Source organism: Nomascus leucogenys, chromosome 25 (genome assembly GCF_006542625.1).
Source record: "Nomascus leucogenys isolate Asia chromosome 25, Asia_NLE_v1, whole genome shotgun sequence".
Classification (NCBI taxonomy): domain Eukaryota; kingdom Metazoa; phylum Chordata; class Mammalia; order Primates; family Hylobatidae; genus Nomascus; species Nomascus leucogenys.
In genome coordinates, this window is record NC_044405.1 from 18,654,853 (window position 1) to 18,678,686 (window position 23,834).

Consider the following 23,834-nt stretch of genomic DNA (forward strand, 5'->3'; position numbering starts at 1 on the left):
GTGTGACTGTGACAGCTCTCAGGGAGCCTCCCTGCCAGGCTTTTTCTGTCTGGGAAATTCTTGTGGCCACCTTTTCTCTTTTAGATTTTCTAGTTGTGATGGTTGATGATTTGACTGTTGATCACAGGGCTGCTGGCAGATATAGACATTTTATCATGCGTATGTAGATATAATCAGCCATAGTGGTAACCTCATGCTGTGCAGATCCTAGCTTGTTTGTCACACTTGATATATTTTAAAAGAAAAATACCACTGCTGTCATCTCCAGGTATGAGTAGTATTGCTAGAAGTCAACAATGTTGAGTGGATGCTACCCAAGAAACCGAGATATGCAAAGCAGTCAGGAAGCCCCTTGCTACCATATATCACCTGTTCCCCTTCAATGGATTATAACATCATGCCCCAGTGCCATGCGTGATGCACATAATTTGCATAATGAGCGCTCAGTTTCTCCGTGGTTTCATCCTGAAATTAAAAGTAAGACAGCTACTGTTAAAAGCCCCATTCTCTGACAACAGCAGGGACTGTGAAGGAAGAATGAGTGTCACCCTAGACAGTCATCTCAGCGGTGATCTGAATGCCCTCTACCTCTCCTGCCTATCAGTGTATCCCTATGCCTGGCAAAGGAAGTCAGTGCCAGCACTCCCTTGGCAGCCTGCCACCATACGCCACATGCTGGACTGCAGGTGCAGGTGACACACCTTTAGGCCAGGCGCAAACAGCAGCAGGAGGCCCAAGGCTGACAAGCCAACACACCTGCTTTCTATGTGACTCACAAACATACGAAGATAGGCAAGTCCTTCAGTGAGGCAGGAGGAAATTTGGTCCCAGATCTAGCTGTCATTTCACAAAAATCCCCAAGGCCTGCTACATCAGAGAAGAAGTATAAAGATGAATAAGGTAGTCCTCGTCTATGCATTGCTGGCTTTTGTTTTTTAACTTTTAGTTCAAAATAATTCCAGACTAACAGAACATTTCAAAATTTTAAGTAGAATACAAAGAATTTCCAGATAGCCTGCAATCAGATTCACCAAATTTTTTTTTTTTTTTTTTTTTTTTTTTATGAGACGGAGTCTCGCTCTGTCGCCCAGGCTGGAGTGCAGTGGCACAATCTCGGCTCACTGCAACCTCCGCCTCTCGGGTTCACGCCATTCTCCTGCCTCAGCCTCCTGAGTAGATGGGACTACAGGCTCCCACCACCACGCCCAGCTAATTTTTTGTATTTTTAGTAGAGATGGGGTTTCACCGTGTTAGCCAGGATGGTCTCTATCTCCTGACCTCGTGATCTGCCCGCCTCGGCTTCCCGAAGTGCTGGGATTATAGGCGTGAGCCACCAAGCCCGGCCCAGATTCACCAGTTTTTAATGTTGGTCACATTCTGTCCCTTCCTCTTTCTCTCTCATGCCCTTTGTGCTGTAATATTTCACTGTGTATTTCACAAGAACAAGGATAATCTCTTACATCACATAGTACAGTGAGAAGCTCAGGAACTTTTACATTCATACAATACTTGTATCTAATTTACAGTCCATAGTCCAGTACGGTCAGCTGTCCCAAGGATTGAAGGAGGGCATATTCTATCATTGGTTTTTTTCCTGATGTGCATTTTCTAGTACTGATTGGCTTTATCATTTGCTTTCTGTGCTTTGTCTACTCAGTCTGGGTAGCCACAGAGATTTTACTTTGGAAAATTAACTTTCTTCTCTGTCTGTCTCCCCTGTAGTTTATTTTTTTCTTGTTCTGTGCTGTGCTTTTGGGTTTGTTTGTTTGTTTGTTTGTTTTTGTTTGTTTTTTGAGACAGAGTCTCGCTCTGTCGCCCAGGCTGGAGTGCAGTGGCGCGATCTTGGCTCACTGCAACCTCTGCCTCCCGGGTTCACGCCATTCTCCTGCCTCAGCCTCCCGAGTAGCTGAGACTACAGGCGCCCGCCACCATGCCCAGCTAATTTTTTGTATTTTTTAGTAGAGAGGCTGTTTCAGCGTGTTAGCCAGGATGGTCTTGATCTCCTGACCTCGTGATCCGCCCGCCTCAGCTTCCCAAAGTGCTGGGATTACAGGCGTGAGCCACCGCGCCCGGCCTTTTTTTTTTTTTCTTTGAGACAGGGTCTCACTCTGTCACCAAGGCTGGAGTGCAGTGGCACGACCTCTGCTCACTGCAGCCTCCACCTCCTGGGTTCAAGTGATTCTCCTGCCTCAGCCTCCTGAGTAGCTGGGACTACAGGCACATGCCACCATGCCCAACTGATTTTTGTACTTCTAGTAGAGATGGGGTTTCGCCATGTTGGCCAAGCTGTTCTTGAACTCCTGGCCTCAAGTGATCCACCTGCCTCAGTCTCCCAAAGTGCTGGGATTACAGGCGTGAGCCACCACACCCAGCCCATGCCATGCTTTTTTGCCATTATAGTCGAGGCACTTGGCTTTGCATGTTTATCTTTTATGTTAATGATCCCAGTGACTTCATGAAGTGACTTCATGCGGGTATCCACACCTGGGTTCCAGGTCTCCCCGGCATGGAACTACAGAGTGAGTATGGCATGTGCTGGAGAAAACAAAATATGTGCTGGGCGTGTCCTTGGGGAAGATATTTGACCCCTAAAGATGTGATTACCCTCATGTGGCTCTACAAAAGAGTTGTTTAGAGTTTAGCATGAGCAGTTGCATAGCACAAACTCTCTGTTGTTTGTGTGCATTGGGGCAGGGCAGCCAGAGCAGGGGGCACTTCAGAGGATGTACTGGTGATTTGAATATAAAAACATCCAAAACAATTAGATGTAAATATGAGGAATGGGTCATATTGCCTATTTAATGCGGGGAGAAATATTTGCACATGCAATAAAAATAACCTAGTGAAGGCCAGGCGCATTGGCTCACGCCCATAATCCCAGCACTTTGGGAGGCCGAGGTGGGTGGATCACCTGAGGTCAGGAGTTCGAGACCAGCCTTACCAACATGGCAAAACCCCATCTCTACTAAAAATACAAAATTAGCTGGGCATGGTGGTGCATACCTGTAGTCCCAGCTACTCGGAAGGCTGAGGCAGGAGAATCACTTGAACCCAGGAAGCAGAGATTGCAACAAGCTGAGATTGCACCATTGCACTCCAGCCTGGGCGACAGAGTGAGACTCCATCTCAAAAAAAAAAAAAAAAAACAAAAAAAACCTAGTGAAAAAGAAGTTATTGCAAAACAACTTTTGAAATACTGCACGTGCTGGACAATTGATGCATTAGTTTAAAAGAAGGAAATGGGCCAGGCATGGTGGCTCACACCAGTAATCCCAGTACTTTGGGGGGCCAAAGTAGGATAATCATTTGAGGCCAGGAGTTCAAGACCAGCCTGGGCAACATAGCAGCCCCTTGTCTGTACAATTTTTTTTTTTAATTAGCTGGACTTGAATTGGAAAGAAGGAAGGCGGGAGGGAAGAAAGAAGGGAGGGAGGAAAAAAAATATGGCCACATGTGAGAAAACTCCCTTAATGAAATGACCGCTGGATTTTCCAAATGATGGGATGTTAAGCAGCCGTGAAGAAATGATTGATTGACAAATATTTGTGGTATATTAAGTGAAAAAATAGCATGATCCCAATGATCTCTATCTACTTTTTGCAAGGGATTTTTCTAGGTATCACTAAGAATGCTGTGAGGTGTGATGTGCTACCTTAGACTATGAAGTCAAACAGATCTGAGTTCAGTTAGGCAGATTTCTTAGGCTCTCCACGCCTGAACCCTGTGTACTTAATAAATGTTGGCTGTTGTTATTTTTATCACCATCACTTTCATCATCACTTCTGGGAGCAACCAAATTGGTTTTTGCACCAGAAGATGCCTTGGGGGACCAGATAGCTCCTCACTTTTTTATTTTATTTTATAAATTTTTAAATTAAATTTAATTTGATTTTTTGAGATAGTCTCACTCTGTTGCCCAGGCTGGAGTGCAGTGGTGCAATCACGTCTCACGGCAGCCTCCACCTCCTAGGCTCAAGCGAGCTTCCCTCCTTAGCCTACTGAGTAGCTGGGACTACAGGCGCGTGCCACCGTACCCAAATAATTTTTTTATTTTTTATAGAGACAAGGACTCACCACGTTGTCCAGGCTGTTCTCAAACTCCTGGGCTCAAGTGATCCTCTGCCTCGGCCTCCCAGAGTGCTGGGATTATAGGCGTGAGCCACTGAGCCGGACCAGCTCCTCACTTTTTGCAGGATGAGAGCCTGGGCTTCCTTTGATCACGTGGAGCCAATTACACCTCCTTGGCTGTTGTGAGCTTAGATTCAGGAGATCGTATTTCCCTAGCATCCAACAGGCATGTCCAAATGTCATCTGTTTTCTTCCACTTCACTTTCTGTCGTGTTCCCTTTAGCGGTTGCCGTCGGGGCTGGTGTTCTGACTGAGACTGATGAATTGTTTTATAATTTTTCCAGAGTAATTGCAATGATAGTCATTTATAGGACAGGACAGTCACGGGTCACTTAACAACTGGGATACATTCTGAGAAATGCATCATTAGACAGTTTTGCTGTGTGAACGTCATACAGTGAACTTGCACAAACCTAGATGGTGTAGCCTCGTATACACCTAGGCTGTGTGGTTTAGCCTATTGCCCCAGGCTGTAAACCTGTATAGCATGTTACTGTACTGAGTGCTGTAGGCAATCGTAACACAATGGTATTTGTATACAGGCATATCACAGAGATAAGGCAGTTTTGGTTCCAGACTACCACAAGAAAGCTAAAACCACAATAGAGTGAGTCACATGAATTTTTTTATTTCCCAGTGCATATAAAAACTATGTTTATACTGTAGTCCACTAAATGTGTGATAGCATTATGTCTAAAAAAATGTGCACAGCTTAATTTTAAAATACTTACTTGCTGAAAAATGCTAGCAATCATCAGAGCCTTCAGCAAGTCATAATCCTTTTGCAGGTGGAGCATCTTGCCTTGATATGGATGGCTGCTGACTGATCAGGGTAGTGGTTGCTGAGTTGCAGTGACTGTGGCAATTTCTTGAAATAAGATGACAATGAAGTCTGCTGTATCAATTAACTTCCTTTCATGACAGATTTCTCTGTAGCATGAGATGCTGTTTGGTAGCGTTTTACTCACAGAAGAACTTCTTTCAAAATTGGAATCCTTTCAAACCCTGCTATCAACTAAGTTTATGTAATATTCTAAATCCTTGGTTATCATTTCAACAATGTTCATAGCATCTTCACCAGGAATAAATTCCATCTCAAGAAACCACTTTCTTTGCTCATTCATTAGAAACAACTCTTCATCTGTTCAAGTTTTATCATGAGATTGGAGCAATTCAGTCCCATCTTCAGGTTCTGCTTCTAATTCTAGTTACCTTGCTGTTTTCACCACATCTGCAGTTACTTCCTCCACTGAAGTCTTGAACCCCTTAAAGTAATCTATGAGGGTTGGAATCAGCTTCTTCCAAACCCCTGTTAATGTTATCTTTTGACCTCCTCCTATGAATCACCAATGTTCTTAATGGCATTTTGAATGGTGAATCCTTTCTGGGAGGTTTTCAATTTACCTTGCCCAGATCCATCAGAGAAATCACTATCTATGGCAGCTATAACTTTACAAAATATATTTCTTTATTTTATTTTATTTCATTTTATTTTATTTTTTAAGATGGAGTCTCACTCTGTTGCCCAGGCTGAAGCACAGTGGCATGATCTCAGATCACTGCTGCCTCCACCTCCCAGGTTCAAGTGATTCTCCTGCCTCAGCCTCCCAAGTAGTGACACCATACCTGGTTAATTTTTGTTTTTTTTTTTTTTTGGAAAGTCAGGGTTTCACCATGTCGGCCAGGCTGGTCTCGAACTCCTGACCTCAAGTTATTTGCCCACCTTGGCCTCCCAAAGTGCTCAGATTACAGGCATGAGCCACTGTGCCTGGCTTCAAAATATATTTCTTAAATAATAAGATTTGAAAGTCGAAATAACTCCTTGACCCATGGGCTGCAGAATGGATGTTGTGTTAGCAGGCATGAAAACAGCATTAATTTCCTTTTAAATCTCCATCAGAGCTCTTGGGGAACCAGGTACATCGTCAATGAGAGGTAATATTTTGAGAGAAAACTTTTTATCCTGAGCAGCAGGTCTTAATACTGGGCTTAAAATATTCAGTAAACCATGCTGTAAACAGATGTGCCATCCTCCAGGCTTTGTTGTTCCATTTGTAGAGCACAGGCAGAGTAGATCTGGCATAATTCTTAAGAGCTCTCGGATTTTCAAAATGGTAATCCAGTGTTGGCTTCAATTTAAAGTCACCAGCTACATTAGCCCTTAACAAGAGTCAGCCTGTTCTTTGAAGCTTTGAAGCCAGGCATTGACTTCTCCTCTGTAGCTATGAAAGTCCTAGATGACATCTTAATAGAAGGTTGTTCCATCTACATTAAAAATCTGTTGTTTAGAGTAGCCACCTTCATCATTTTAGCTAGATTTTAGCTAGATCTTCTGGATAACTTGCTGCAGCTTCTACATCAGCATTTGCTGCTTCACCTTGCACTTTTATGTTATGGAGATGGCTTCTGTCCTTAAATCTTACGAACCAACCTCTGCTAACTTCCAACTTTTTTTTTTTTTTTTTTTTGAGATGGAGTCTCGCTCTGTTGCCCAAGCTGGAATGCAGTGACACAATCTCGGCTCACTACAACCTCTGCCTCCCGGGTTCAAGCGATTCTCCTGCCTCAGCCTCCTGAGTAGCTGAGATTACAGGCACATGCCACCACACCAGCTAATTTTTTTGTATTTTTAGTAGAGATGGGGTGTCACCATTTTGGTCAGGCTGGTCTTGAACTCCTGACCTGATGATCCGCCCACCTCGGCCTCACAAAGTGCTGGGATTACAGACGTGAGCCACCGCACCCAGCCCCAACTTTTCTTCTGCAGCTTCCTCACCTCTTTAAGCCTTCACAGAATTGGAGTGTTAGGGTCTTGCTGTGGATTAGACTTTGGCTTAAGGGAATGGTGTGGCTGGTTTGATCTTCTATCCAGACCACTGAGACTTTCTCCGTATTACCAATAAGGCTGTTTTGCTTTCTCATCATTAATGTGTTCAGTGGAGTAGCACTTTAAATTTCCTTCAACAATTTTTCCTTTGCATTCACAACTTGGCTAACTGTTTGGCCCAAGAGGCCTGTTGTGGCCTACAATATTCCTTCCTCACTAAGCTTAATCATTTGCAGCTTTTGGAATAGGGAGGCCTGAGGAGAAGGAGAGAGGCAGGGGAGTGGCCATTGGGTAGAGAAGTCAGAACACTCACAACATCTATTGATTAATTTCACTGTCTTATATAGGTGTGGTTCATGGTGCCCCAAAACAGTTACAACAGTAACATCAAAGATCACTTATCACAGATCACCATAACAGATATAATTGTGATGAAAAGGTTTGAAATATTGTGAGAATTACCAAAATGTGACATAAAGACATGAAGTGAGCATGTGCTGTTGGAAAAATGGCACCTATAGGTTTGCTCAAGGCAGGGTTGCCACAGACCTTCGATTTGTAAAATGCACTATTTGTGAAGTACAATAAAGCAAATCATAATAAAATGAGGTATGTGTACATCTAAATGTATTTAAACATAGAAAAGGTACAGTAAAAATACAGTATCCTTATCTTAGGGCACCACTGTTGTATATGTGGTCTGTCATCTACCGAAATGTCATTATGTGGCGCATGACTTTATTGAAAATCATTGTAATATCTTTATTTTAGTAAATCTTTGTAAATCAATGTCTCATAAATCACGTGCCCCTGCTTTCAAAAATACATAATCAAGGAAGGAAGCTTTCTTGGTCAAGTATGCTGAATACTCAGCCCCTTGGAGAGGCACGTAGTCGTTAAGATGTTCAAGTCTCTGAGAAGTTCTGTTTCGAAGACACCTATTTCTGTGTTTAACATAGTTTCCACTCCCGCCCTGCCGCCTCCAAATTAAGTACCAGTCAGCCTCAGGGAGACTGATGCTAGAACTCTCCTGATTGACCTATCTTTTTGATTGTGTAGTTATAGGATATTCCAAGATAAATGCATGAGTACTACCTTGACGGAATGTGACTTCTCAAGTCTTTCCAAGTATGGTGACCACACCTTGAGAGTCAGGGCTGAATTTGCAGATGAGCATTCAGACTGGGTAAACATCACCTTCTGTCCTGTGGATGACAGTAAGCCATTTTGTTTTCCCTTTTTTTGTAATGTCATCATCTTGCCTTGTTTTTTTCCACATCGGTTGGTCCATCAACAAGAATTCTTTGAGGGCCCACAAATGGATGGCCTTGCACAAGGAGCTTAAGGAATATAATAAAGAGAGTTGTATCCCTAAAGAAATTCATGGGAGAGACAGAAAAAGATAGGCATATCATCAATGCAACAAGTAAATATAAATCTAACACCTTCAGTGCCTCAAGGATGTGACTATGTTGGGGCCCGTGCTGTTAAGGAGAAGTTCTGGAAGGATTCTTGTGGTGAATTTTCTGGGAGAAAGTCAGTATGGAATTATGACTTAAACAAAGAAATATAACATGATAGGCAAGAGAATGAAGGCAGGTGTCGAGATGGAAAATCTGATGCACACAGACAGCTTGCCCAGAGCGAAGGACAGAGGGAAGGATAGGGCTGATGGCAGGTGGGTTGGGTCAGACTGGTTGGTCAGCATCAAAAATTGTTCCCAGGTTAGGTGGAGATTGCAGTGAGCCGAGATCACGCCACTGCACTCCAGCCTGGGCAATAGAGCGAGACTTGGTCTCAAAAAAAAAAAAAAATTGTTCGCAGGTTAGATTTGGAGGGTCATGGTGACCACCACAGTCCCCTAAATATGAGATGAGCATATTTAGAATATCGGGAATTGAAAACTAGTTAAACCATATATTAGCAATTGAGAGAGTAAAGAAGATTAGAGGTTAAAAGAACCTGATTCACAAAATTCACATACAGCCCTTCAAAACTCACATAGAGAAAAGCACTAAAAGAATTGTCTCTGGCTAGGCATGGTGGCTCACGTCTATAATCCCAACACTTTGGGAGGCTGAGGTGGTGGATCACTTGAGCCCAGGAATTTTCTTCTTTTCTTTTTTTTTTTTTTTGAGACAAAGTCTCGCTCTGACACCCAGGCTGAAGTGCAGTGGCGCAATCTCAGATCACTGCAAACTGCCTCCAGGGTTCAAGTGATTCTCGTGCCTCAGCCTGCTGAGTAGCTGGGACTTCAAGTGCCTGCCACCATGCCCAGCTAAATTTTTTTGTATTTTTAGTGGAGACGGGGGTCTCACCATGTTGGCCAGGCTGGTCTTGAACTCCTGACCTCAAGTGATCCACCTGCCTCAGCCTCCCAAAGTGCTGGGATTACAGACATGAACCACCACGCTTGTCCTTGAGCCCAGGAATTTAAGACCAGCCTGGGCAACATGGTGAAACCCCATCTCTACAAAAAACAAAAAAAAATACCAAAAAAAAAAAAAATTAGCCAGACATGGTAGAGTGTGCTTGTAGTCCCAGCTACTTGGGAGGCTGAGGCGGGAGAGTCACCTGAGCCTGGGAAGTCAAGGCTGCAGTGAGTCATTATCACACCACTGCACTCCAGCAGCCTGTGTGACCAGAGTGAAGTCTTATCTCAAAAAAAAGAACTGTCTCTATATGGGGAGTGGTCTTTATGCCAGACCCTGCTCTGGACCCCCATGACCCCCACAATTACATCCTCCCTGGTAGAGAATGAGGCTAGGATGCCTTTCTTCCCTTTCCCAATTCCGTCCCAAGCCTGGGTAAAAACGTCTTACTTTTGGAATCATAAATTATCAAAGTTAGATTATCTTTTCTAACGGTACCTTTACAAAAACAAAGATGAACAGAAAAGTAAGTTTCACAATAGTTAAAAGTACAAGTTTTTGCTCCTATAATTGCTAACTGGCTTACCATGTCCTAACTTGTCCCAAATTCTGTTAGCTCCCATCCATGGAAGTTCTCTTTAGAACCTAGGAACAACAGGGTTAAGCAGCTTGTCAAAAAGTCATATAGGTCATGAGTGGCTGAGTAAGGATTCAGACCCAGGCTCTTGCATCTGTGCTCTTAGCAACTACTACCCAGTATTGGAGATTTGCCTCTTGAAGTCTATGTATTTTAGTGATAGGAAAGTGCTTCCAGGCATCATGCATAACCTGCTTATACTTGCTTTGGCAAAGTATTCCAACAAGTTTTCTTGTCTGGTTTTCAGACGAGCACTTTAGAATGATATAAGCAGGTCCTTTAACAGCCCTGAAAAAGTAACAGCAGCCGAAGAAGAATACAGGACATAACTCAAACACCATGATTGCCCAGAACCATTTGTGACTCATTCTATAGTTATTATTGAGTACATCTGTGTAACAGCTGCATTCTGAACACTGCAGCTACAACAATGAACGAGACAAAATACCTCATGGAGCATATATGTGCTAATCAGGAATACAGATAATAAATAGATACATATTATATGACAGGTAGTGACTGTGGTTCTTAAGAAGACTGAAGCAAGGTAATAGGACAGAAAGTAATGGGAGCTGCGCTTCTACATAGAATGGTAAGATACAGTCTCTCTGAGGAAGTAGCATTTGAGCAGAGACCCAAATGAAGTGAAGGAGCCAGCCACATGAATATCTAGTAAAAGAGCATTCAGAAGGGAAACAGCTTTGGACATTGTTGGAAATACATATGGTTAATTATATATGTTAAACATGTAAAGGTGGCCACTAAAAACAATAGAGATGCCATCTGTAGCTTCCATCCTAAAAAAGGAAATAAAATTTCAAGCCAAGAAAAAACAGGAATAAAAGAGGAGAAGACACCAAAAACATAAAATAGAAAATTAAAAAGAAATCCTTAGAGAAAATACAAAATAATGTAGCTGGAATAATTCCAAATGTATCAGAAACCACAATAAACATAAGTGGACTAAACTTCATTAATAAAGACAAAGATTATCAGATTTTTTAAAGGAAACTAAATCCAACTATCCTTCTTAGCCATGTCAGTCAATGTCATGACAATAGTATATCAAAGCAGTGTACTTCTGTGGACTAATTGTTCTGCATGGTTATGAAAAATTAATGTTGAAGGTTTTAAAATGTGATTTTTGATTGTCATTTTGCTTGTTCTTCTGCTTAGCCATTATTGGACCCCCTGGAATGCAAGTAGAAGTACTTGCTGATTCTTTACATATGCGTTTCTTAGCCCCTAAAATTGAGAATGAATACGAAACTTGGACTATGAGGAATGTGTATAACTCATGGACTTATAATGTGCAATACTGGAAAAACGGTACTGATGAAAAGGTAAGCTTGGCTAATTGCATTTCAGAGGTAGTAGGCTTTCATATTCTTTGCAGAATCTTACAAGGTGGCAGCACCTTATGGACTGGTCCTCTGTAAGCCAAGAGCTTCCCAGACTGAGGGGTTACTGGTATCTCTGGCTCAAGCTTCCCAGACTCCTAAGGGATATGTTTAGAGCAGACTTTCAAGACAAAGTCTGCACAGTGACAGCAGACCTTTCCGTCCCTGAAGGGCAGTTGCAGGGGAAGGCACAGTTGAGTCAGAGTTAGCCGAGGGAACTTGGAGCTGGCTGAATTAGGTGATAAGCAAATTGACAACCGTCCCATGACATCAACCCCAGTGTCCCACACACACCGCAAATCAGGGACATCCATGGTCAAGACAGCCCCTAGTTGCTCTATTCTTCAGGGGACAATTTCTTTAAAAACATGGGCTTGGAGTCAAAAGATCTGATCGGAATATCGCCCCTGCCACCATGTGCCATTGGTCATGTTCTTGACCCCAACCTGCTCAAGTCTGCAAAATGGGCATAATAACTTACTTTATTAATAAAACAAGAATAATAACCTACTTCATAGGATTGTTGGGGAATTTAATGAAATAATAGAAAATATAGACTCATCCCATTGCCTGGAATGATGTATATATGGTTAGTACATCTGTACATGAGGTTTCCTTCCTCTTTGCTAGACATGTTAAGGTTATTTTTATTCATCCCTGGTCAAGGTTTATTCTGATACCTAATGTTTCTGAGCTGAATGCCATTCATGGTCCTAAACTGACCTATATATATGTTATGTATGTCATATTACATATATGTTATCTCTTCCACATTAAATGTTGATTTTACCACTTAATCCTCAAAGTGTTTGGGAAGAGGGGATCACCCATGTTTATTATCTTAGGAATGATGTAGTTAAATTTATATACACACACTGCATAGCCCAAAAAAATCTCAAGTTAATTTTTTCCCCAAAAAATGTTCCATTAAATGATGCAATGCCTTAGTCCATTCCTGCTGCCACAACACAATACCACAGACTGGGTAACTTATAAACACTAGAAATTTATTTCTCACAGTTCTGCAGGCTGGGAAGTCCAAGATCAAGGCACCAGCAGATTCAGTGTCTGGTGAGCACTGGCACGCTCTGCCTCCTAGATGGTGGAAGGCAAAGGGCAAGGATATAAACAGCTCCCTTGCTGCTGTTTTCTAAGGTCACCAATGGCATTCAGGAAGGCTCTGCCCTCATTATTTAATCACTTCCGAAAGCCTCCACCTCTGAGTCCTATCATATTGACAGTTAAATTTCAACATATGAATTCTGATACTCACAATCACTGATCAAATGCAGGCATCTCTGCTAAGCCCTGGGGTACAAAGATAAGAGCAGATCGCTCCCCTCCGGGAACTAGCAGCAGACCTCAATTAAGGATCTAGTTTTACAGTAAGCAGGATCAGATGCCTCCTGAGGCAAGTGTGAATGCAAACTCCACTTACTGTTTAGCTTCTTTTCTCACACATGCCCACAACACGGGCAGCTGGTTACACATTTGTCCTCTCCCTTCGGCCAGTTGTGTGGCAGCCTTCAGTGTGACTTACCGAGTGTGGAAAGGCTGCCTGCTGCACTGCTACTCTCACAGGTGCCTGTGATGCCACCAATACAGGGTTTTTTGGGGTTTTTTTTGAGGCAGAGTCGCAGTCTGTCATTACCCAGGCTGGAAGGCAGTGGTGCGATCTCAGCTTACTGCAACCTCCGCCTCCTGGGTTCAAGCGATTCTCCTGCCTCAGCCTCCCAAGTAGCTGCGATTACAGGCACCCGCCACCACACCTGGCTAATTTTTGTATCAATACAGGCTTATATGCTTCCCCTCTAGAATGCAGAGATTCCTGAGGCGGTGCCAGACTAGGTCCCTAAACTCACAGCATGAAGGGCTTTTGAGAATTCTTTCTTCCTGTTGGGAGAAAGTGAGAAGATAAAACCAGAAGTTGCCCAGACGTGAAAGGGCAGAAAAAGCCCCAGCAGGGATTGAGAAGGTCCCTCTACTGCTATGCCACCACCTTACCTGCTTGCCTCTGAGTTTAATGTTTGAAAAAATTTGCATTGTAAGGTTTTAGAGGCACTGGACTTTTGGAACTGCAAGCCGCCACTTTTTTCAGTTGTTGCTTTGATTTGCTTTTGGTCTTTTAATTTACTTATTAGAAGTTAAACCATTTTCTTCATATATTCCATGAGTCTAATCCAATTATTGACCCCCATGGGCTTAGCTCCTCATGCAATAAAGGAATATAGGCATGCTGTCAACAACCCCCACCCCAAAAGAGAAATAACCAATTGCGGCTGGGTGCAGTGGCTCACACCTGTAATCCCAGCACTTTGAGAGGCCAAGGTGGGCAGATCACCTGAGGTCAGGAGTTCAAGACAAGCCTGGCCAACATGGCAAAACCCCGTCTCTACAAAAATACAAAAAAATTAGCTGGGTGTGGTGGAGTGCACCTGTATTCTCAGCTACTCGGGAGGCTGAGGCAGGAGAATTGCTTGAGCCTGGCAACGGAGGTTGCAGTGAGCCATGATCGCGCCACTGCACTCCAGCCTGGACAACAAGAGTGAAACTCCATCTCAAAAATAATAATAATTAAAAGACTGGTTTATTTTATTTATTTATTTATTTACTTATTTATTTATTTATTTCTGAGACAGAGTCTCGCTCTGTCACCCATGCTGGAGTGCAGTGTGGGGTGATCCCAGCTCACTGCAACTTCCACCTCCCAAGTTCAAGCAATTCTCATGCGCCACCACGCCCGGCTAATTTTTTGTATATTTAGTAGAGGTGGGGTTTTGCCATGTTGACTAGGCTGGTCTCAAACTCCTCAGTCTCCCAAAGTGCTGTGATTACAGGCATGAGCCAACACATCTGGCCTGCTTTATCTTTTTTAAAAAAGAAGTGATGGCTTGTGTGTCATTTAAGCTGGAGAATTCGGGAACCAAAATGGTTTGTGGGCACCACCGTCAGTCCTTGATGCACCCCCTGAGTGGCCTCAGGGTCCCTGAACTGAGAGGAGCACCTGCTACCTGCTCCTTCCTATTTTAAGTCTAAAACAGCTATTATAACTGGTAAATGTGGAAAAAAAAAAAAAAAAGGTGGTGCCCTTTCACTGCTTAGTCATGTTCTTATTTTTGTCTCCATTACTAGTTTCAAATTACTCCCCAGTATGACTTTGAGGTCCTCAGAAACCTGGAGCCATGGACAACTTACTGTGTTCAAGTTCGAGGGTTTCTTCCTGATCGGAACAAAGCTGGGGAATGGAGTGAGCCTGTCTGTGAGCAAACAACCAATGACGGTGAGTCCTGAGATGCACCTCCGCTAAGCATCCTAAACAGCTTTATAGACACCTGCCCTAGACATGATTGCATCCAACTCAGACTCCAGCTCAGTTCAGAAATCTGTCACCCTGACATTGTCTCTCAGCCCTGACTGATCAGCTTCATGCTGGGAAGGAGACCACACCCGCTTCTGAGGCAGCTCATTCACTCTTAGATCAAAGGAGTTGCTAGAAACCTTTTCTGTCTGGTGGAGCGAGGTCTGCCTCCATGAGACCCCCTTGGCAGTACTTATTCTACCATCCCAGGCTCCCTAAAGCAAGGCCCATCAGTCCTCCCAAGACCACCAGCATACCCCAAAGGTCTTTCCTCCCCAGGCGGCACATCTCCATCCCCTGCCGACACGTGATGGGAAGCAAGTGTCAGGAAATCTGACCGCCGTCCTCAGCCAGTGCTGCCTGATTCAGGGCCCCTTGTATGCAGGGAACCAGGATGTCAACACAGCCCTTCACACACCATATGGACCACTTCTAGCTTGGAGGAAGGAACGGGAGAAGGAAAGAGAGAAGGTTCCCATGGGCCTAAACACTGCATATTTATGTGCAGACACACTGCAGTTGCATATTGGTGAAAACTGTGGCCCAGGTGTCTGCATACAAACAGCAGGCCTTCCTATAATTTAAAGATGTTGGTGAAGGGTTCAGCAAGCTCAGACAATGGAAGGATGAAACATGGCATGCGGCATGCAGTTTGATCAAAACGAAAAACATGTCTGCCAGACATGGTGACTCACGCCTGTAATCCCAACACTTTGAGAGGCCGAGGCAGGCGGATCACCTGAGGTCAGGAGTTTGAGACCAGCCTGGCCAACATGGCAAAACACTGTCTCTACTAAAAATGCAAAATGTAGCCAGGTGTGGTGGCGCACACCTGTAATCCCAGCTACTTGGGAGGCTGAGGCAGGAGAATTGTTTGAACCCAGGAGGCAGAGGCTGCAGTGAGCTGAAATCATGCCACTGCACTCCACCCTAAGCAATAAGAGTGAGACACTGCCTCAAAGAAAAAAAAAAAAAGGAAAGAAAAGAAAACATTTCAAATAGCTTGCAAATACCAATAATCACCCATGAACTGACAAAATTCAAACATTTTACAAAACAAAAGGTTATGAGCCATTGAAAACCTGCTTTCATCAAACACCATTTTCATTTTTTCTTAAAACACACCTATCCCATTTAAATCCCACAAGTTTTCAATGGGAGCATTAGAAGGATCTCCCATTTTACAAACTAGAACATGAAGGTTCAGAGAGTGATACAGTTTGGATGTTGCCCTCATCCAGATCTCATGCTGAAATGTAATCCCCAGTGCTGGAGGTGGTACCTGGTGAGAGGTGATTTGATCATGGGGGCCGATTTCTCATGAATGGCTTAGCACCATCCCCTTGGTGCTATCCTCACGATAGTGAGTGACTTCCTGCGAGATCTGGTGGTTTAAAAGTATGTGGCATCTTGCTCTCTCTTGTCCCCGCTTAGCTTTCCACCATGATTGGGAGCTTCCAGAAGCTTCCCCAGAAACAGATACCGCTATGCTTCCTGTACAGCCTGCAGAATCATGAGCTAATTAATCCTCTTTTCTTTATAAATTACCCAGTTTTAGTTATTTGTTTGTTTATTTGTTTTTTGGATGGAGTCTCACTCTGTTGCCTAGGCTAGAGTGCAGGGGCTCGATCTTGGCACAACCTCCGCCTCCTGGGTTCAAGCAATTCTACTGCCTCAGCCTCCTGAGTAGCTGGGATTATGGCACCCACCACCACACACAGCTAATTTTTGTATTTTTAGTAGAGAGTGGGGTTTCGCCATATTGGCCAGGCTGGTCTCAAACTCCTGACCTCAAGTGATCCACCCACCTCAGCCTCCCAAAGTGCTGGGGTTACAGGCATGAGCCACCACGCCCAGCCATCCAGTTTTAGTTATTTCTTTATAGCAGTGCAAAAACAGCCTAAAACAGGGAGGTTAAGTAACTTGCCCAAATGCTAGTAAATGAAAAGGATCAACCAGAACACAGGCTCATCTAAGCCCAGGTTATGTTCCCTGTAACTTACTACCTATAGATTAATTCCATAGGTAAACTGAGGCACCGTGTCCCTGTGGATAAGACAGGAAAGAGTAGTCTGCCTCCTGGTGTGGTCAGATGGATCTGAAACAAGTTAGAGAACTTTACACAGAGGATGTAGATTAGAGATTCTCCCACAGTTCACAACCTGTGCAGAGCAGGGTCCTCTCTCCTTCCCCTTCTGGAACTCTCCATCTGGGGTGAGTAACAAAAGCATTCCTTGAATCATGTCACTGTCACCCAGATGTGTCCTTGTCTAAGATGCTAAGATGCCCCAGTTTGAGACACCAGGAGACCCAAGCACTGCCCCAGAGGTTCATTACCCAAAATAAAATAACAGGGCGGGGCCCATGGATCCCTGTTTGAATGAGTCTCCCGGCGCCAAATTAGAGAACTACTGAAATGTTAATGGAAGGATGGATGGATGAGTAGGAGCCTGGAACTTTCTCAAGACCTGGGATGTCAAATCCCAAGGAGACCTCACGTGTTCAGCTGTGGTGTGGACTGGGGGCCACTCCAGCCAGCTCACTGCCGTATGACCCTGGAATCACCAAGAGCAGACTCACACGTTTGAGCTGAACATGCTGGAAGCGTGGGCCAGACGGCACCGCTTCTGGGCTCCGGTACATGAAACAAACAAGAACCAAGAACTGGGATAAGGAGTGCTGAAACCCCGCAAGGACAGGAGCTGGGGAGATGGGAGGCCGCCTGTGGGAATGAAAACACAAGAGAACGAGGGCCATGGGTTTGGGGGCGGCACAAGCGCTCAGGTCCTTCCAGTAGCCGCTTCCCTCATACAGACGCCAGTTCCATCCATCAGACGTTTAAGGAGTGTCCCCTGTGAGCCACGCACTGTGACAAGCACCATGTGGTGCCAGCAGGTGACTGCACTTGCTGTAGCTCCAGGGTCATGTGCTGTGTCAGGGCTCTTTGATCCCTGTGTCCCTTTAAAATGACATACTCTTCACAGGCAGTGTTTGTTCTCTTGACCCCTCTCAGAGCCAAATGCTCTGCTCATGAGGGCGGTGCTAGTTGGCAGGGGATGGGCACAGAGCAATCAGGTGGCCAGGGCAGCTGGAGGAGGGACCTGGAGCCGAACAAGGGGAGCTGGGACCACGAGCAACCCAGGTGACATCCTGGACTCTGTCAAAGATAAGCAAAGCAGGACACTAGTTAAAGCAGTCAAAACATTTTATTCAGTAATGACTGGAGTTGGGAAAAGGGCCGAGTTCCATTTACTCAGAGGTGTTTTAAAGGGAGAACGAGGGCCGGGTGCAGTGGCTCATGCCTGTAATCTCAGCACTTTGGGAGGCTAAGGCAGGAGGATCGCTTGAGCCCAGGAGTTTGAGACCAGCCTGGCCAAAATAGTGGGACCCCCATCTCTATAAAATATTTTAAAAATTAGCTGGGCATGGTGACACATGCCTGTAGTCCCAGCTACCCAGGAGGCTGAGGTGGGAGGATCACTTGAGCCCTGGAAGTCGAGGCTGCAGTGAGCCGTGTTGGCACTACTGCACTCCAGCCTGGACAACAGAACAAGACTCTATCTCAAAAATGAAAATAAAGAAAAGGAGAATGAGGGAGTAAAAAGAAAGAATGCATGGGGAGTTCAGCAGAATCAGGGAAGTGAAAAAATTTTAAATCAGCTAAAGGGGTGGATCAGTGCCGTGAGGCCCTCTGTGTCTGTGAACTGGCGTTTATCAAGGCTAGGCCTCTACCCTCCCACAGAGACAGGGAGACAGAGGCCCTGTCCTTCCTGATGATTTCAAAAGAATGGCTCTCAGATCATTGAGAAAAATATCCCTGGGTTGTGGGAGATACATATATGTCTGAAAGGGACAGAGGAAGGATTCACCACTATAAGCCCTTTTTAATAAATGCTCTCCGAAAGAGAGGTCAAGGCCTCTCATCAGGGGCTGGGAAGAACAAATGGTAAGTTCCTTAGGCAGCCTTGGGTTTTTCCAGACAGGAATTCAAGGGGGCTGGGTCGTCTCAGGGATTTGGCCTTGGCCTGCTAGAAGCTATGCTGGGGTTTGGCCAAGTCTCTTAGTGCAGGAGTTTGTTTGTTTGTTTTGGCTTTGGTTTTGGTTTTTGAGGCAGGGTTTCACTCTGTCGCCCAGTTTGGAGTGCAGTGGTACAATCATAGCTCACTATCACAGCCTCGACCTCCCGGGCTAAAGCAACCCTCCCACCTCAGCCTTTCAAATTGCTGGGACTACAGGTGTGTGCCATCATACCCAGCTAATTTTTTTAAAAAATTTTTTGTTGTAGAGAAGGGGTCTCACTATGTTGCCCAGACTGGTCTCAAACCCCTGGGCTCAAGCAATCCTCCCACCTCGGCCTCCCAAAGTGCTGGGATTACAGGTGTGAGCCACCACACCTGGCTTAGTGCAGGGGTTTGGATAGAGTTGTTCATGCAGAGTTTCTGTCTTTCTCAATATAGAATGAGATGGTGCCTGTGTTTGACTCAGGCTCAGGTGTCCAGGGGAGTCTCACTTACTGTGTCAAGGCAGAAGTGGTATATCCAGACCAGGGAGGCCCATTGCTACACTGCCAGTAGGTACAGTGGATCAGAATTCTTGCTTGTTATTCTTTTGATGTGTATCAGCAATAATTCCAGAAACCAAACTTTGGAGAAGATAGGAAAAGGGTGAAACTCTTCGAAAACCTCTGGGTCCTCCAACCAGTTGCTGTTTCTGAGACGTCCCCCAAGATAAACGTACAGGCTCTGTTTTCAGGGATTGTGATGATTAAAATGCTCTTGGGATCACTGTGACCCGACCTGTGACAAGAATGTAACATGCCCATTATCCCTGGCAGAAACGGTCCCCTCCTGGATGGTGGCCGTCATCCTCATGGCCTCGGTCTTCGTGGTCTGCCTGGCACTCCTCGGCTGCTTCGCCTTGCTGTGGTGCGTTTACAAGAAGACAAAGTACGCCTTCTCCCCTAGGAATTCTCTTCCACAGCACCTGAAAGAGGTAGGCAGGATGGAGTGAGATGTGGATTTGAAAACCTTGATTGGAAAGAGCTTTCCTTTCAAGTTAGGGCTGCCCAATTCCAGACAACATGTTTTCCAGGAAAACACACACACACACACACACACACACACACACGCACGCGCGCCCATCTTGTTTGCTGGTCCATTCTCTTGTAACCGTTTCAGGGAAGTCTGAGGTCAAGGAACAGCCCCGAGGAAAGCGGTGCAGGTTTGTCCAGTAGCCCTCCCTGCACCTAGCGCATCGCTCCTTCTCCAGCCTTCACTGCCCAAAGCCCCAGGTCCCTGAGGAGCAAAGGTGATGGTTCTAGGGCAGGAGGGGAAAAAACAGAGCTCAGTGTGGAAGAAGGAGAAAACTGGAGGCTAAATGCCAGGAAATCGCCAGAGGGAGAGAATAGGGGGAAGGAAAGGCACATTTCCAGTTTTGGAATATACGAGAGCAATTGAAATTCTGGGTAGTGTTTCCTGGACTTTAGGAAGGCTATTTGTAAAAGGGTTAGGAAGAAGAAACAATGCACCTGACTAATGATAACAGGACTGAAGAAGCCCTAAGAAATGAAACTCTGGATAGTTACTGACACTTGAAAATGAAAAGATGCCAAGCCCGGACCCAAAGGAACTATCTTTGGTCTCATTTCCCAGGAAGCAGACTCTAAGATAGAGATTTGTATTCAAAAGGCTTAATGGGGCACATCCTTGGGAATAAGACCCTAAGGGAGTGAAGGTAGCCAGATGAGGCAGAGAGAGGTGGAGCTGTCACACAGCCACAACAGAGGCCTCAGCCAATCCCACGTGGCCTCTCGAGTTGGGGTGGCCCCTCGAGCTGGGGTGGCCCTTTAGAGATGTCCTAAGCTGAGGCAAGAGGGATGGGCATGTGAACTCCACACTGGCCATGTGCTGGATGTGGGCTACTCCCAGGAAGGGGCCCTAAGCTAGGGTGAGGGGTGAGACAGCAGCAGCCAGGAGCTAGGAGCACGAGTGCCTCATTCCTGAAGGCACCACAGCCTCCATTACAGTCACCCCTGGGACCACTTGGATCTACCGGAAGCAGCTCCTCCAGGATCTGAGTTGATCTCGTTTCCTGGGGAACGTTGCAGGAGGAAGATGAGTGGAATGCCCTCCAGCCCCCACTGCTGCTGCTGGTGTCAGGACCACAAAGGAATGCTTGTCGGCTGGCTGTTCCTCTGCTGGCCCTGAGGGCCCGCTCTCCTCTCCCGGGAGGAGCCTGTGCTGTAGGGGCTGCTGACCTGATCGGGTGACCCAGCCCTCATCCCAGAGAGCACTGAGCCTCCGGTCCCCAGGCCTATCTCAGGCAATGGTCTGTCCCTGCACTTGTCAATTTGCTGTCAAAATCGGGCAGGGGAGTCCCAGGAGGTGCCCAGTGACTCTGGCGGGTACCCACTGTGATACAGTGGTGACTTCTCTCCTTGCCTGCCAGTCTCTTGGCCTGAGGAGGTGGCTTAAAGTTTATCGGGCCTTGTTTCATGTCCCCTGGTAGAAATGCTCCCACTCTGGGAACCTTCTAGACCAGGTGTCAGCAAACTTTTTCTTAAAGGGCCAGGTGAGAAATATTTTAGAAGGTCAGGCACAGTGGCTCATGCCTGTAAGCCTAGCACTTTGGGAGGCTGAGGCGGGTGGATCACCTAAGGTCAGGAGATCAAGACCATCCTGGCTAACATGGTGAAACCCCGTCTCTACTAAAAATACAAAAAATTAGCCAGACGTAGTGGCAGGCGCCTGTATTCCCAGCTACTCGGGAGGCTGAGGCAGGCGAATGGTCTGAACCCGGGAGGCGGAGCTGGCAATGAGCCAAGATCGCGCCACTGCACTCCAGCCTGGGCCACAGAGCGAGACTCCATCTCAAAATTTAAAAAACTTTAAAATTTATATATATATATTTTTTAGGTTCTGTTGGCAAGAAATAAAAGTCAAAATTATGTAGTCACTTATATAACCACTTAAATGTAACCATTTAAAAATCCTAAAGCCATATGAAAAAACAAGTGGTAGGCCAGATCTGCCCCATGGGCCTTCATTTGCTGGCCCTGCCCTAGACCCACAGAGCCTCAAATCACAAGGCCAGGGAGCAGCGGTTTCCCCAGGAGGTCACTGGGCATGAGGGTGAACAGCGCCACTCCTGCCCCGCGCTTGCTTCCTGACCCAGGTGTTCCACCTGCTGGGGACACAGCACCACGTGATTGTTGGTCTTGGGTGAATGCTAGGGGCTGGAGGACAACGCCCCACTCTCAGCAGATGTCATCTCCAAGCTGGCGCCTCCCCCGCGCTTTCAACAGGCCGCTCCGTCCTTCTTCCAGGCTGGCAGCTGCTGGGTGGTGCAGGGTGTGATACGACCGGGGGGTCCCGCCTTCACTGTCAGTGGGCCCATTGGTCTGGCACCATGTGATACGCCGTCTCTATTAGTTTGTCAGGGCTGCTGTAGCAAAGTAGCACTCGTTGCGCAGCGTAAACAACGGGAATTGATTCTCTCACGGTTCTTGAGGCCAGACATCCCAAATCAAGGTGTCACTAGGGTGGGTTCCTCGGAGGCTGTGAGGGAGGATCTGTCCCAGGCCTCTCCCCTAACTTCTGAGGGTTGCTGGCGATCTTTGGCGTTCCTTGGCTTCTAGGGGCATCACCCAGTCTCTGCCTTGATCTTCACACAGCCTTCTCCCTATGTGAGTGTCTGTGTCCACATTGCCCCCTCTTTATACAGACACCAGTCACGGGGGGAGGGCTCACTCTACTCCACTAGACCCTCATTCTAACTTAACTGATCCCCTCTGCAGCAACCCTATCTCCAAATACAGTCACATTCTCTGAGGTAGAGGGATTAGGACATACGAATTTCTTTTTTTTTTTTGAGACGGAGTCTCACTCTGTCACCCAGGCTGGAGTGGAGTGGCATGATTTCAGCTGACTGCAAGCTCCGCCTCCCGAGTTCAAGCGATTCTCCTGCCTCAGCCTCCCAAGCAGCTGGGATTATAGGCGCCCACCACCACGCCTAGCTAATTTTTGTGTTTTTAGTAGAGACACGGTTTCGCCATATTGGCCAGGCTGGTCTCAAACTCCTGACCTCAAGTGATCTGCCTGCCCTGGCCTCCCAAAGTGCCGGGATTACAGGCATGAGCCACCACGCCTGACCCAGGACATAAATTTTGTAGGAACAGAATTCAGCCCCTAACAGGATCCTCTCCCAGGAGAGCAAACACCTGTGAGACCTTAGGGGTCCTGACAGGCCCTGCAGGACACGAACAGCAAATCACTCCTAAACTAAAGGTCAGCTCCAGCCAGGATGCACCACTGCCCCTTCCAGAGTGGTGCAAGAGTCGATGTCATCAGGTAGCTGCTACGAGGTGGCTGGTCGGTCTCCTCAGGGAATGCCGTCATATCAGGGGCTCAGCATTGATCTCTGTCGCAGGCAGGTTGGACATTCCACAGCAGTGGTGGCTACCCAGCCGTGGGAGTGGGAGCCCCTTCTTTCGGGCATACGCACAGCCTCCACCCCTGCAACCACGGCTGCTGTGTTCATGAGCCCTGTGCCACGTACAGGTGACCAGTGGCAGAGGCTGGCTGACATCCACTGGCTGTGTCATCATGTCTCCCTGGCTGTCTGCTGTCTATAGTACATGCTCTCAGTGGGAGTTAATATGGGATGCAGAAATCTCCACGCTCCAGCTACTCCCTCAGGTCCATCCTTCTTCCCAAACGTCCTTGTCCCTAACCTTCCAGTCTTCCTTCCCCAGGGCCCCTGACCACCAGGCTTGTCACTAACCCCTGCCTGGGATCCTACAGCTGGCCTGATCTTGGGCTGCTTTTCTTTCCACATAAAGGTGATGACCAGACCCCCGGCCCAAAGCTTCGCCCGTGGGGAGGCTTTCTCCCTTGTGGCCCAAAGCTTCGCCCGTGGGGAGGCTTTCTCCCTTGTTGGGGCTGAAGTGCAGCAGCGGACCACTTTCGGTGTGTGCCCACATACCATGCTAACCTTGCCATGAAACCAGGCCTGCCTTTCCTCCTTCTCCTGCTGGGCATAAGTACCCATCCCCCTTTATGGTCATTATGTGAGCAGACACAGACACGGTGCGACAGGGGTAGAGGGGACAGGA

At 46.3% G+C, this 23,834-nt stretch overlaps 1 protein-coding gene across 2 annotated transcripts in view; it reads left to right on the forward strand.

Annotated features, from left to right (window-relative positions):
* IL10RB (interleukin 10 receptor subunit beta) overlaps positions 1–23,834 on the forward strand; it is a 31,049-nt gene that overhangs the window by 2,495 nt on the left and 4,720 nt on the right. For both annotated transcript variants that reach the window (XM_003263868.4, XM_012501891.2), the window contains 4 exons: positions 8,015–8,172; positions 11,141–11,307; positions 14,497–14,644; positions 19,557–19,714. In XM_003263868.4, the coding sequence (XP_003263916.1) occupies positions 8,015–8,172; positions 11,141–11,307; positions 14,497–14,644; positions 19,557–19,714 (631 nt within the window). The remainder of the gene's footprint in view (positions 1–8,014; positions 8,173–11,140; positions 11,308–14,496; positions 14,645–19,556; positions 19,715–23,834) is intronic.